This window comes from Gymnoscopelus braueri, assembly GCF_963280865.1.
Source record: "Gymnoscopelus braueri genome assembly, chromosome: 11".
Taxonomy (NCBI): domain Eukaryota; kingdom Metazoa; phylum Chordata; class Actinopteri; order Myctophiformes; family Myctophidae; genus Gymnoscopelus; species Gymnoscopelus braueri.
Genome location: NC_137613.1, coordinates 7,435,006 through 7,450,851, shown reverse-complemented (window position 1 = coordinate 7,450,851; position 15,846 = coordinate 7,435,006). Strand labels below are relative to the sequence as shown.

General features: G+C 41.7%; 3 protein-coding genes across 14 annotated transcripts in view; 1 reads left to right on the top strand and 2 right to left on the bottom strand.

The window, feature by feature from the left end:
- The window catches only part of LOC308094700 (uncharacterized protein), a 353,814-nt gene extending 346,406 nt beyond the window's left edge, over positions 1 to 7,408 (top strand). The window contains exon 12 of the transcript XR_013933978.1: positions 7,324 to 7,408. The gene's annotated coding sequence lies outside the window, so the exon portion shown is untranslated. The remainder of the gene's footprint in view (positions 1 to 7,323) is intronic.
- On the bottom strand, positions 1,196 to 10,692 carry LOC308094893 (uncharacterized protein; the record flags this gene model as incomplete). The annotated part of the gene is made up of 7 exons (XM_080441716.1): positions 1,196 to 1,207; positions 3,224 to 3,270; positions 3,634 to 3,801; positions 8,193 to 8,334; positions 8,495 to 8,652; positions 9,692 to 9,754; positions 10,374 to 10,692. The coding sequence occupies 7 exons, from the start codon at positions 10,690 to 10,692 to the stop codon at positions 1,196 to 1,198; spliced, it is 909 nt and encodes a 302-aa protein (XP_080297842.1).
- A 3,774-nt stretch (positions 10,693 to 14,466) lies between these two features.
- Positions 14,467 to 15,846, bottom strand: part of clasp2 (cytoplasmic linker associated protein 2) — a 139,867-nt gene continuing 138,487 nt past the window's right edge. For all 12 annotated transcript variants that reach the window (XM_080441464.1, XM_080441469.1, XM_080441470.1 and 9 more), the window contains one exon: positions 14,467 to 14,833. In XM_080441464.1, the coding sequence (XP_080297590.1) occupies positions 14,759 to 14,833 (75 nt within the window). In that variant the 3' untranslated portion in view covers positions 14,467 to 14,758. The remainder of the gene's footprint in view (positions 14,834 to 15,846) is intronic.

The following is a 15,846-nucleotide window of genomic DNA, read 5'->3' as shown; positions in this document are numbered from 1 at the left end:
ATAATTCCAGTTATGTGGAGTGTAGATGGTGTTTAGAATGAAGAGAGAATAACTTCATAGTATAGGAGAGTGAAAAAGTGTGCTCGCTGCACAAGGGATGCAAATAATGAGCCACTTTCTTTACACTTCAAAAGAATAAAGGTCTGCACAACAGCATTGCTCTAAGTGTTTTTGCTTTAAAACACAGATAAGTGGTATAGGTGGTACGTTTAGGTCACACTTGGCCTTCATCAGGTGATATGATTTGTGATTTGTGATAAGGCGGGTGGCCTTATGTAGCTGTGGGCCACAACACGTGACCACGGTGACTTGTTGTAAGGCAGAAGTAGGTTACTTTTAACACCAATTTGAGAGTGATTACTATTAGGATCAATGCTGCAGTCTATGCAGACTTTTATTCTTTTGAACTGTTGTGTCCAGCATCGAACTGAATGTGTTCAGCCCATTTCTGAACCACTTTCACCTCAGTGTAGTGCTGCACTGCTCTCAGCTCTGCCAGCCCACACAATGTATTTAATCCACTATCGCTTCCCCTTCTGCTTAACAGTGTGGTCGCCATTTTAGGCCAAAAAATATGCCCCAAAAAATATGTTGCACAAAAATAACTTACTATCATCTGCTTTCAATATGGCATCTCTATTTTGGGCATGTCATATTGTCAAAAATATTATGTCCATAGTTCTCACACACAGCGTGATGCCCGCACTGTTCCAACCTATCAACCATTGAGGTGCTCACTGCTCAAACGTCCTGTCATCTGCACAAATATCTTAGTTGAAACAAAAAAAGTTAAAGATAATCAGTTAAACATACAAGAAGACAAACAAGAATGCTTTTGAATATGTGTTTATTGACAAGATGAGTATATATGAGCATTATGGGGGCCAATAAACACTCCTCTCTTTAATGTAATGGTACCAATAGCAGTGTTACATAGGATAAAGCCGAAAACCATTGAAGATGTTGTGGTTGCTTGCGTTATCATGGAGCTTGTGCCCTTTAGGTAAACACATGTAAACCATGTCTCCCACCTCCAGCTCTATGTTGATCCAATTAGATATGTAAGCATAATTCCCATGAGTATTAGAACCAGTGTTATAAAAGAGTCTCTGCTCATTTTTATACATCTGGATTTGCAAAGCCGGTGATGATGAAGATGCAGTAAATCTGAAGTGATAGACTCCTTTCCCTGGTGCTATGAAGATACCTAAGATAAGAGAATACAAAATTGTATTCATCAATAAGGAGTCCGGGGACCCCCAACGATCCTTGAGGCGGTTCCAGCCAGGGTCTCCAGCAAAATATGTTAATATAGCATCAAAATCAGTTTAACCATTTTAACCCTATTTTATACTTAGGCTATTAGACATAGCAGATGTACAACCTCACACCACACACGTTGTGATGAGACATGTTGTGAGCTTCTGTAGAGCTGCTATTTTCAAAACCTTTTGAAAACTTTTGAAGAATTGTGTAACGTTTTGAATAATTTTCAGCCAAAAACACATCAATCACATGCAAAACCAACGACATCAAACTTCTCTCATCTCATCAAGAAACACAGCTTGAAGTTGTATTTATGTCACAGGGAAATTGGAGAACCAGGGAAATTGAAAACGGAGCGCTCGTTTTTTGGGCGCGGGGCTTCGGGGCGAGGCGGGGCTTTTCGAGACAGGGTTTTTTACGCGAGGCTCGCGAGGAGGAGGAGTAGGAGGAGGAGGAGGAGAAGGAGGAGAAGGAGGACGCAGCACCACGAGGCGGGGCTTTGATGCGAGACGGCGTGATGGGGAGGAGGAGGAGGAGGAGGAGGAGGAGGAGGAGGAGGAGGCGGCGGCGCCACGAGGCGGGGCTTTGATGCGAGGCGGACCTGCCTTTTGTTGTTCCCCCGACATAGCAACCAGGAAGCTACGCTAGGGGAACGCTGAACACGCGTTCACACGCACACGTGATAATAGTTATTGTCCATGACGGAGGCACGCCGACTTAGCAGAGCTTGAGACCGAGGGCGCGAGTGCCCGCGCCGACCGGCCGATGCTCTGCTAGTCCAATCAGCGCCGTCCGAGTTTTAAACCGATAGGGAGAGAATAGATCTTTTCATGGATCACTATCCATGTGTGTGTGTGTGTGTGTGTGTGTGTGTGTGTGTGTGTGTGTGTGTGTGTGTGTGTGTGTGTGTGTGTGTGTGTGTGTGTGTGTGTGTGTGTGTGTGTGTGTGTGTGTGTGTGTGTGTGTGTGTGTGTGTCAGGGATAAACTAAAACAAATGTTAACACATTGAGTGCCATAAACGGTCCGGACCGTTTTTGAGAATCCATGCGGGGAGTGCCATAAACGGTCCGGACCGTTTTTGACCCATTTTTCTTTTTATACGTGGGGCCCAAGTGGGGCGCTCTAACGAAACTTTGGGATCATCCAAGGAGTCTCTGAGAAGGAGAGGCCGGGTGTGGATCCATGTCAAAAATCCATCCGGTCGGCCGCTCCAATGTTAACTCCCTGACTAAAAGCTTAATATCTCCATTTCTTTTTAACGTGGTGGAAACGAGCCGTTTTCGATCGGCAATCACTCTGCAATGGAGGATCGCGTTAGAAATATTATTGTTCCAGGGGTTAGTCGGGACCCTCCGCCGTCTCGCACGCACGCTTGTTTACATGCACTTCCGCGTCGGGGCTTCTACAGCACGAAACGTATCAACGTAAGTGGATGGAAGATATGCAGGCACTGAACGTACCCTATTTTAATAAACCTCTGGCACACAATGTATTAAAAGCCAGAACACAATAAAAATTTCTTAACAGTCATGCTTTCAATAAACCAAATTGAAAGCATGAGCGCGTGCGTGTGTGCGTGCGCGTGTGTGTGTGTGTGTGTGGTCGGGCCATATATGTTAGTGCACTGTGGTTGGGAAGCCTCGTGGCTTGCATTGCCTTCTAGTGTTGGTTCTACAGAATTGCTTGGGGGGCGGTGAAAACGAGTGCTCCTTCTCCAATTTCCCTGATTCTCCAATTTCCCTGCTTCTCCAATTTCCCTGTAACATTTACATACTGTAATACGTATTTATTATTTATTTTAATGTCTGATAGCTGTAAGTTGTGGAAACTAATTGATTCTATAAAGTTAATTGAAATGACTTAATCACCACATACCTGTGGTTTGATTGTATGCGTTGCCGATGTTAGTGATGACTCTCTTGTAGACAGAGTGGTGCCAGAACTAAATGGTCCAACTTGTCCAGAATCAGTCAAACCAACAGAGAAGGCCACCTTTGGTTTGTCTGTCAACACAGGAGCATTATCACATTGTTTATAATATTATGAAAGCATATATTAATGTAATCCAATACACCAATCAAACATAAAACTAAACAGTTGCTACTTCATACAACATTCTTCATACAGTAATTGTCATACAGTAATTGTCATTAATAACCACTTGGGGGGGGGGGGGGGCATTTTGATGCCAATACTTTTGTACTTTTACTCAAGTAAATTTTGAATCCCAGACTTTTACTTGTAAGAGAGTAGAGTGTTTCTACATTGCAGTATTGAGTACTTTTTCCACCACTGCCCATAACAAAGTCCAGTAGGCCTATAAGAAGATGAGAGAGAGTGAGTCAAGGTGTTGTTGGATGTCGTACCGGAGCCAGAGCAGGCGGTGACACACTCTTGGTTGGACAGGTAGTTGTTGCGGTTGGGTCTGCAGCCTCCAAAGTTGAACTGTTCACACTTCTCTGAGGCAGCGTTGTAATGCCACCGAGGGAAGGAACCGCGACACGGTCCAATCTTCTTTGGAGCCATACAGTGGTCTGAGGGGAGGAACAACATCACATTCACATTTCTGTTGGTGGACCATATTATAGTGCAGTGGTTCTCAACCACCAGGGGGGTGCTTTTAAGACCTTTTTAATACCAAAAAAAGAGAGTGTAACCAACAAACTATACTATAAAAAACTGGGGGGGTCAGTATAACAGAACCACTGTTATAGTGTATTATCTCATACATGTCACACTCCCATCAACAATCTTGCATTTATTCTAAGTCTGAGAGTCTAGTGACAAAGTCACCAATAAACGTATCTCTAATTGCATTGACTTTTTAAAGGTTTCATGACGTTCAGTTTTACCACACATTAAAATTCTTTGTCATGGTCCTTCAAACGTGTATAAAAAGTTTTAACAAAAAAATCCACTTCATTGATCCATGGCACGTGTTTTTCTCTCACATTTCTAAAGCCTTTTTAACTGCAATGAAAAAATAAATCTTTGCCTGCGGGTGTCGCTGTTGAGGGATTTTGCCTGTCAATCATCGCCTCTGCTCCGCCCCCCCCAAAGGAAAGGATAGGGGATGGGAGGAGAGTGGGCGGGATTAATCGCCTGTGACCTCACTGTCGAAGGGCCAAGCTCAGATTACTTTTCAGCCTAATTATTCAGAAAACCCCAGACCACAGAAAATCCACTTTAAATTTGCACTTTATTTATTGTTATCTTTGTGATTCTCCAGGTCTCTGACCCATAAAGCAGGACAGATTTTACATTGGAGTTGAATATTCTGATTTTGGTTTTTTGCTGTATCTCTCTAGAGCGCCAGATGTTCTTGAGAAGTAAATATGCTGTTCTTGCCTTGCCTATCCTAGCTTTCACATCTGCATCCGTACCACCCTGGTTGCTGATGATACTCCCCAAGTAGGTGAAGGACTCTACCTCTCCTATCGTGGTGTCGCCTAGAGAGATTGGTTCTGCCCTGGTTGTATTTATCCTCATTGTTTTAGTTTTTCCTTTATGGTGTAGAGGCAAATATAGACCCCTGGGGACCCTGGTCAATGAAGTATATAGGGTTTAAGTGGTCTATGATATTTTAACACAAAGAGCGTACTGAAGAGGGGTTTTAAAGCCAGAACATCTGTGTTAAATCATAATTCCACATTGTACTGAATAAATGTAATATAAATGATTTGGAGAGTTGAGAGTACAGACTTATACAACATTTACAATGCATGCATTAGATTTGTATCCATTTATGTAAATGACTGTATAACTAGCATCCATAGCTTCCTATCAGTCCAATCAATCAGGCTCTTGCAGACATCTTGTCCACATTCTGCAGAAGACATCTGCTAATCTGTACATTCAAAATTTATTCTAAATGTTTTTACTTGCCTTTTAACCTATATAGAAATGGGTGTGCTAACTTAACAGATTCAAACAGCCAAGTTAAAAACACCCTTCTTCATAAAGTTATCTTCTGCTTCAAAAAGGTGGAAGGCAAAAAAAATATATACATACTTTTTTGAGCCCAGTGGGGGAATTCCTCCTTGCATTTCAAACCACTTAAACTATATATACTTAGTTGAGCGAAGTCCCCCCAGGGGTCGATACCAGAACCGCTCCTTTTCCCCCAGTCTACACCAAAATCACTTCACCAAAAATGGCTGATCTTCAAGCTCACACGTTGTTGCAACAGGACGCTAGGATACATGTGGTTGACCCACCCTAACTATTAGGAGCAGTGTGCACTGCAACCAGCTCTAAGGCAGTGCCTTGCTCAAGGGCACGGACAGAAGTATGTTCCCAACATGCATGTCTATTGGTGTAGCAGGAAACCCACATGAATAAGGGCAGAATAAAGGCCTAGGACCTTCCTGGCCTACATCCACGCACTAAACTATTTTCAAACGTAGCGTCCATGCTACTCTGTTAGTAGCATGGACAGTGTTTTTGAGCACTTAAAACAGAGACATTTCAAAGCACTGCTGACCCCATTTTGGTGTGAAATCTTCTCATTGCATTTTAAATGAGAGTCTTTTGAAAGAAATCTTTGAATGTACAAGCTTTGTGTGACTAAAAGTACTGTTTCATGGATGTTGTTCTCAAATGGCTGTCCAATTTATGATCGCACAACACGTTCCTTGCATGAATCCACCATTGTAACATTAAGCATCAACATGTTGTGCCTCTCTCTCTCTCTCCCTCTCTCTCACACACATACACTTATTTCATGAGAAAATGGATGAGACGTTAGTCTGTTCTGATCTTACAGTGGCGACAATAGATTTAAATCAATTACCCTAATTGAATAGGCGTAGTCTAAATAAACAATACATAAATCTTACGAGTTGGTGAGGCAACAGTGCTAACCACTGAGCCTCTGTGCAACCCCTAAACCAGTGGCTTCCAAACACTGGGTCGGGCCCCATGTTAGGGTCCTCATTTTATGGGTCATGACAAAATGAGTAAATACCGTAGGTAAATATCAGAATTGCATACATAAAAAAAAACAATCTAAGAAATTCCATAAATGTAAAAAACTTGAATAAGTAGTGAAAATAGCAGATCTACAAGCTCACGATGCATTGCATCGTCGTGAGCAATGCGTTGTGAGCTTGTAGATCGGCTATTTTCACTGTCCCGGGGAGACTCTTTTGGGTCTCGAGCTATAAAGTTTGGGGACCACTGCCCTAAACCCTTCTAAATGGGCTGTCCCATACACACGTCATTACACTGCATCTTAAACTGACAGATAAGACAAGACATATGGTATCATTGTTCTCTCACTATAAACTAACCAGGTGACTCTTCAGAAATGTCACCAAATACCAAATAAACATGACTCATGTTTGTACTTGGCAGTGAGTCAGTATGAGTCCACAGCCGAAGCAGAACTACCCGCCATAGAAATCATTATCAAATACTTTCTTTCTATCCATATTTATCTTCTTTCTATCCATAAATACCTTCTTTCTATCCGTATTTCTGTTCTGTATCTCTAAGTAAATAAAGTCCTTTTGCACACCTTAGTAGGAAGGAATGAACAGCCAACATAGAAAAGAGGAAAAAGTCCTGCACTCTGTCTTCACTTACAGCTAAATGTATTTGAAGAAGCAATGTTTTGGTCAAATTAACTTCATTGTATCCTGTGAGTCTAGAACGTGTGCAGAACCGTTTCCTCTTCTCTACATCTTGTATCTATAAAATGCTTAAAAAAAGAGAAATGGAGGTGTTGTTGTATGGTTTTCAGATGACATGACAGACTGATGTTTCTCACACAGCAAACAAACAAACAAACAAACAAACAAACAAACAAACAAACAAACAAACAAACAGGTAAAAGTAGTCTTGTCAGAATCACTCTACTTGACAGTACAACTGTAGAACTGTGTGTTTTCTTTCACTTAAAGGGGTATTTCACTTTAAAACTACTCTGGCTTTTTGGTCCCCTTTAGTTCTTGTTGAGGTATATACATTAGCAAATAAGTGAATTTTGGCCCCTGCATTTACCGATCCAAACTATTAGGAGCAGTCAGTGCCCTTAACTGTTAGGGAACGGTTAGGGGTTAAAGGGGAAATCCACCCATTTTCAATATTTAACTATGTCATTAATATAGCATAAAGGAGTTGTGTGGAAATAAGAAAAAATTAAAAAAAAAATTAACATTGCAAAAAAATGTAACATTGCAAAAAAATTAACATTGCAAATTACACTGTGATGACTCATCATAGTGTAATTTGCAATGTTAATTTTTTTGCAATGTTACATTTTTTTGCAATGTTAATTTTTTTTTAAATTTTTTCTTATTTCCACACAACTCCTTTATGCTATATTAATGACATAGTTAAATATTGAAAATGGGTGGATTTCCCCTTTAAGTGTCTCGCTCAGGACACTTACGGCCCCATCTTGCTGTTTACCAAAAATAGCTGATCTCCAAGCTCACATCTTCACATGTGGTTGACTCATCCTAACTATTAGGAGCAGTGTGCACTGCAGCCAGCTCTAAGGCCCCCTTAGAGTTGGCAAAAAGAATTGTTCAAATAGCCGATCTACAAGCTCACAATGTGTCGATGTAGATCGGCTATTAATATTTTAAAATGTTTTTCAAGATAGTAAAATATGGCTAATAAGTTAAGGGATAAGGCGGCAAGATAGGGCCCTTGGCGTCAGGAAACCTCGACACAGACTGGGCAAACCGAGACCTTTCTCATTCATACTATGGCTGCCCCATAATATCGGTAATATCACGCTGTGGTCGTAGCGTTGAGAATTAATTTAAATGCAGTTTTATGTCATTAGAATTTAGTAACAGACATTTTTAATACCGATACAATATGCTGGCTATTGGCTCACTCAGATTCCTAATAAATCTACATTGGTCCTAGAAAACCAACAATCAATCCCCTAAGGCCTAGAGTAGCTACTCACCATCAGACTGTTCAGGCGTTGGGACCAAGACTGTGATCTGAGTTGAATCCGATTGGCCACTGGAATCAGTGACAGTCAACTTGAACTTGTACACTCCAGAGGTCAAATTGGACACGATGACTTGGTCATCAAAGTTGGTTGTCTGTGTGGCACGGAAAGAAACGCTTTCATAAAACAGTACAAACCACCAGGATTTGAACAAAGTCACAACAGTATTAGTCACAAAACAAACAAAACACAGGCACACAAAGGGCTATGGCTGTATTTTACACCATAATTCCTCTGACTTCATCTTTGCCCACCTCCACGACAGCGAAAGGGTTTCCAGACACTTGCTGCCACAGGAAGGACACTATCTTGTGGTCGTCTTTGCTCTGGATGCCATTGAGCGTCACGCTGTCCTGAGGCTGCACCACCTGGTCCTGACCGCCGTTGGCCTCGGGCGGTTGGTCATTCGCATCTGGAACGACACCACAACGGGTTCAATGTACATAACAAACGCACGGGCGACAAAATGTAGGAGAAAGTAGTTGTCAGTAGGGTTGGGATCCGGAACCGGAGGGAATCGGATGCAACATTGAGGAACCGGAATCGGTTCCAATTACATTTGGAACCGTTTCCGGAACCGGGTTTTATCACACTGTCAGAGCTGGCATGTGGACTTAAAGGTAGAGTAAGTGATTTTCTTTGGTTAAAATAAGTGTTAAATAGCTCTATATTCTGATAGTACTCATTGCTATAGAGTGTTTGTTCAGTAAAAGGAGTCTCCTTGTCTCTCCAGCTCTTTATAAAACAGAAAATGCATTTTCGTTTCAGTTTCATTTCCAATTTTATCCAATCAGGATAGAGAACTCAATCAGGATATAGATTAAACAAGTGAAATTGGAAGTGATGACACTAAGAAATGAGCAGGCAAAATTGGAACTGGAACACTATAAAATGAAGCTTAAAAATGGGTACTTTCTCCTGATTGGCTGAGAGTTTGACACCTACCGGAAAATGTATTTTCTGTTTATTAAAGAGCTGGAGAGACAGGGAGTCTCCTGTTACTGAACAAACACTCTATAGCAATGATTACTATCAGAATATAGTGCTTTAACCTTTAAACAAAATACTTTCTGTTTTAACCCAAAAATATCACTTACCCTACCTTTAACGTCTGCTATACAATTACAATACCGGTGGTTCTCAAACGTTTACATTTCAAGGACCACCATAACTCTGAGAGTGTACAAATGGAACCAAATGGACCCGTAAGGGTCCATTTGGTTCCATTTGTACACTCTCAGAGTTACAGACCTGTTGGGCCCCCCTACATTCTTAACCACTAAGCCAAAGGTAATTCCCTATGACTGGGGTGGGGGATATTAGACTTTCATGCCATCAGGCTGAGCTTGTGAGCCACTCTGCTACACATACAGTACAACAATAAAGTAAGCTGTTCTTCAAAACTGCCCTCTACTACCTGCAGCCACTGAACATCCTCCTCTTCAAATTACCTTTACTTTGTTTCTCCAAGTCCAACACCTTGCTCTCACTCGCACTCAGTATGGCAGCCATTTCTGAAAAATTACAGTTAAAGGTTCTATGACATTCATTTTCACTTTTTTTTTTTTTTTTTAAAATGTTTTTTGGGGGGTTTTATGGCCTCAATTACACCCAAAAATCAGAACTTTGAACATTCAGTGGATTTTCTGTGGTCTGGGGTTTTCTGAATAATTAGGCTGAAAAGTAATCTGAGCTTGGCCCTTCGGCAGTGAAGTCACAGCCCATTAATCCCGCCCACTCTCCTCCTAGCCCCTCCCCTCCCCTATCCTTTCCTTTGGGGGGGGCGGAGCAGAGGCGATGATTGACAGGCAAAATCGCTCAACAGCGACACCCGCAGGCAAAGATTTATTTTTTCATTGCAGTTGAAAAGGCTTTAGAAATGTGAGAGAAAAACACCTGCCATGGATCAATGGAGTGGCATTTTTTGTTAAAACTTTTTATACATGTTTGAAGGACCATGACAAAGACTTTTAATGTGTGGTAAAACTGAACGTCATGAAACCTTTAAACATTTATGTTAAACAAAGAAACATATTTTAAACACATTTCAGCTTGTATCTTTACAACTTCTTCAAGCTACATTTTTTTAATCTAGTTTTGCGCAACAAGCATGTAGCATCTCGATATACTAACCTGCATTTTCTTTTGCCATTCCTTCCATCTCATTTTTGGTGACCCTCAGCTCCACTTCCAGACGACCCACCTTGTCTCTCTGATCTCTGGCTTCTTCCTCGCCGGCCGCCACCCTGGCCTCCATGTTCCTCAGCCGATCTCGTTGTTCCTCCGCCATGTCTCTGAGCTCTTTCAGCTCAGTATAGATGTCGGGTCGTAAGCGGGTGCCTGGTTCAACACGGCTCCGTCTCTCCTCGACCCGTCCACTCTCCCCGGTCTGAGCCCCGGCCTCAGACAGGCAGAACAGTAAAACAAGCACAGCCCCACCACAGCCCTTCATTCTGAAACAGAGTGACTGTGGATGTTGTGCAAATTCACAAACCTGTTGAACAAACACTGGACACGTCATTGTAGCCAGTGGAAAGTTAATGTACAAGCTGGACACTAAATGAAGTCAAGGATCATCTGAGAGTTCCAACATGTGGTATGATAAGATATTGGTTTTAAGAGGCTAGAAATGTTACTGTCATCTTTTAAATCACTCCTGAAAACCTATAGACAGTATAACATACATAGTTAGTTATATTATGTATGCTTTGGCAATGTAAAACACATTTAATCACGCCAATAAAATACTTCTTTTTTTTTACTGAGAGGCTGCTGTATAATAATAACAATAATATTAATAATACAAAATGTTTAGGTTTCATATACTGGAGAAGCAAACTTACTCCACTAACCCCTTCAGCAGGTGGATCTGTGAGGTATTTTCTTAACCCATTTAATCCAGTAACGCATCGGTGTCATTTTACGATTTATTTGGCTATTCAAAAATAGCAGATGTACAAGCTCATAGCTATGAGGAAAATCGTGGAAAATGTGTGCAAATCTTTGAATATATATATGTGTTTTAAAGCGAACATTTTTAACTCCGAACTGTGCTTCTGGGGGTCCCTGAAACAACTTATTTTGAGATGGGGGTCCGCAGCCAAATAAATATAATTTTGGGGGTCCTTGACATGGAAAAGTTGGAGCACCGCTGATATTATAGCAACATACTGTTAGGAGTTAGAAAACATTTTTAGATATGTATTTGGCCGTGGACCCCCATCTCAAAATATTTTGTTCCAGGGACCCAAATGAAGCAAAGATTTGAGTTGCAAATGTTCGCTTTAAAAAAATATATATATTGAAAGATTTGCACACATTTTCAAGATTTTTCAAAAATAGCAGATCTACAAGCTCATATAGCGTGGCACTCGATGCCGCGCTATATGAGCTTGTAGATCTGCTATTTTTGAATAGCCAAAGAAATCTAAAATGACACGGATGCATTCCCGGATTGAAAAGATATTTTACGTTTGCTTTGCTGCAGTGTGGCAGCATTTTCTCTCATGAGACTATGGCTTACCTTTTGAAAAGGGGGTACAAGCTTCGCAATACGACACGTGAGCTTGTAGATCGGCTCTCTTTAAATAGCTTAGGTATAAAATAGGGCTTAAGTATGGCCTTGGTATGTTTTATAGTAAAATAATGTATATCTGCAAAAGAACTAGTAACTAAAGTTTTCAAATAATTGCAGTGGAGTAAAAGTGCAATATTTGCGTATGAGATGTAGTGGAGTAGAAGTATATTGGAAATACTCCAGTAAAGTATAAATACCTCAAAAGTGTACTTAAGTACAATACTTGAGTAAACATACTTAGCTACTTTCCACCACGGCTATTTTGGCTATTCGTTACACAAGAACTATACAGTGTGGGTGTGTGTGTGTCTCAGCTTTTGTCAGATGTAAGACTGTAGAGATGTTGTTCTGGCTCATCCATGGTGAGGATGAAATCCCCTCATAAACGTTGCCCCTGCAACAAATGCATTTAGACAATGCATTATAAAACAATGTGGTGTTTTAAAGCAGACAGACAGGAGACAGTGTTTTTTATCATGGTCTGTACAAGTTTTCATTTTATTTTTATTGTAAGCACAGCTTTTTTTTAATGTGCAGAGGAAACAACAATGAAAACTAGAATGTTACTCACAAGAGGAGAAAACGGACACAACATGAGAAGCATGAGAAAAGGAGAGAGAGAGAGAGAGAGAGAGAGAGAGAGGAGAAAGGGGTGACATGACATTTTTGTTTTCTTCTCTCAGCTCTGCAAAATAATACATTTTCTACAAATTCCTCAACCAAGAGAGAAAATCAGAGTTTTGTGTGAGAGACAGACTAAACGGCAACGCGGTCGCAACGGAGAGAGAAAATAAATCAAAATAATAAAAACAAGAATGGGCACAGGTGCAGCGTGCACCCCTCCCCCCCGGGGGAGGGGGAGGGGGTGGTGGACTCTCCTAAATGACACCATAATTGAATATTCCATTTTTAATATCATATATAGATACATATCCGCCATGTGGTAATAATAATAATAATAATAAGCGCATGTCGTTAAGCAACACCTCATCTGATGCTGGGGGGGGGGGGGTTGTGGGGGGGTCATGGCAAGCACCGCCGACTAGTTTTGAAACGGAGGTGGACATTGTTCCTTTTTCATTTTAAAAGCTCCGCCCCGCCCCCCTGTTTCCATATTCAGACTGTAGAGAACAGTATATGACCCCCCCCTGGCCTCCCCGGAAAAAAAATAATTAAAATGTGTCTCATGCATTATAGCCAAGCACATCATAACGCCTCCGGTAATGTCAGACTCTGTCCAGGAGGGGGGGACCTGTTATAAAGGAGCGCGCTGCGCTTTGGGAGCGCCTTGCTGCTGTGGGGGGGGGGGGGGGGGGGGGCTCGTACCTTGGGGGGGGGACCCATGAGCAACTTTCCAGAAAGATAGAAAGAGAGAGAGAGAGAGAGAGAGTATATGTGTATGTATATGAATGTGTCAAGACTTCAAAAGCCATCGCAGCAAAAAAAACTCCATCGCCCCCAAAACATGGACCTCCTGCTGTGACACCACTTTAAATATAACCTCCTATACCGTCCAGGCCACCGGGATGAACCACACACACACACACACACACACACACACACACTCACACTCACACACACAGCTGCCCCGTCGCTCTCTTGTCGTGGCGGCTTTGGCTACGTTGCCGTCGTACCCCTGCCTTACTGAGACCCCCGGGGCGGGTAGATGAGTTCAGGGCGCGTCGGTTGGTGGGTGTTGGTTGTTGGGGTGTTTGTTTTTTTTGCACGAAGGCACACGGATGAAAACAATGAGGTGCAGGAGGAGGAGGACGGGGGGGATCTCTTTATTCATCCTTTGAGCCGTTGTAGTGACACAAACCTAACGCCTGACTTGTCCTCATTCACATCCCGGAACGCATCTGTGTAAGATTTCTTTGGGCTATTCAAAAATAGCAGATCTACAGATCTCTGGCTTGTAGATCTGCTATTTAAAAAAAAAAAAACGGTTGTGAAAATGTGTGCAAATCTTTGAATATACATATATATTTTTTAACTCAAATCTTTTAGCATTTAGAAGACATTTGAAGAATCCAACAGAAGCAAAGATTTGAGTAAAAATTTTTTTAAAATGTATATATTCAAAGATTTGCGCAAATGTTCGAGATTAAAAAAAATAAATAGCAGATCTACAAGCTCATAGCACGGCACCGAGTGCTGCGCTATGAGCTTGTAGATCTGCTATTTTTTTAATAGCCCAAAGTATAAAATAATGGCTACAGTATGTGTTCCCGGATTGAAAGGGTTAAACCTAGTTGCTACGCGCTGTGAAGCTCGTAGAGCAGCTGTTTGTCGGTGCGCCACACCCTCACACAACTGTGTGTGTGTGTGTGTGTGTGTGTGTGTGTGTGTGTGTAGGGGGGGGTGAGTGGTGTGTATGTATGGCGTGTGTACAGGGGGGGGGCAGAAGGTCCAGGAGTCGTATACAGTTCGTTCTTTGCATCCTATCAGCGTCAGTCGGTCAGGAAAACAACAACATTCCTCTTCTTATGTAGGAAACTACAACTCCCATCAAGCACCGGGGCAAGGAAATGGATGAAGTGGCGAAGGGCTTCCCAACACAGTGTGTGAGAGTGTGTGTGTGTGTGTGTGTGTGTGTTTGTTTAGGTCAGTCTGCTGGAGAAAGTATGTTTAAGTCTGCATATGAACGAATGAATTTTATTGAATTTTATTATTTTCATTTCGAACATAAAATAAAAACAGTTTAAAAAAAGAAAACAACATGTTCGAGAGAAGAACAATATCTGCACGAATGGGTGCAAAGCGAGTGTGTGTGTTTGTGTGAAAGCGGTTTGCTTGTGTAAGTGTGTTAAAGTGTGTTTTTCTTGTGTGTGTGTGTGTGTGTGTGTGTGTGTGTGTGTGTGTGTGCGCGCGGTGCATTGTTGTTGTTGGGGTGGGCAGAGTTGCAGTTCTGTAGTTGGCCTGTCGGGGGCGTTTGTCTCTCCTATAGGACATCAGAGGGGTCTCCGCCACTGGATCCAGACTGAGCGCGCTTGATGTACAAATTCAACAGTTTGAGCTGGAGAGAGAGAGAGAGAGAGAGAGAGAGAGAGAGAGAAACATGCAGGGAGAATGAATGAGCAGTGGTGGAAAAAGTACTCAAGTAAAAGTATCAATACTGCAACGTGGAAATACTCTGTTACAAATGAAAGTCCGGAATTCAAAATTTACTTGAGTAAAAGTACAAAAGTATTGGTATCAAAATATAGTACAAAGTACAAAAGTAAAAGTACTCATTGCGCAGAATGTCCCATTTCACAAGTTCAAAATGAATAAAAAATCTTTAGAAAGTAGCTATGAAAACTTGAAATGTGAGCTAGAAAGTAGCTCACAAAAGTAATGTGAGCTAGAAAGCAGAGATGGGGACTCGAGTCGGGGACTCGTACTCGAGTCGCACTGGAGTCGCCACAAATGAGACTCCAGACTCGACTCGGACTCGCCCCTCAAAGACTTGAGACTTGACTCGGACTCGAGCTCAAAGACTCGTGGACAATCTTTATTTTATTTTTGACAAATAAATGAATGAAATGCCCCAAAAACTTCCACTCCCCTGTGTGTGTGTGGCCGCCGCGGCCTTTCATCATAAAGTTTAAATATAAAAACTTTAAACAACTTTAAAAATTAAACAAATATGTTTAGCTCAGAATCAGCTATATAACTTCAGTTATCTTGGCATATGCTTAAATTTTTTATAAGATGGTCGGATCATCTGTGACAGCACGTTTAGGAAACATCGGATTGTCATTTTGCGCCGCTGTCTCGTTAAACCCAGCTGGGTGAATATTCAACACTCAATACTTCACCACGGTAAACGCTACGCTCATGTAATGTTCACTGCATTAAAGCTGTGGTTCTCAAACCTTTTCAGGCCGTGACCCCCAAAAGAATCATATTTGAACTGGGGATCCACATTTATTTTGACTCGGTTCCACAGATAAATATTGTGAAAATAGCAGATCTACAAGCTCGCGGGGCATTGTGAGCTCCGTTGTGGTCCCGACCCACAGGTTGAGAACCACTGACTACAAGCAA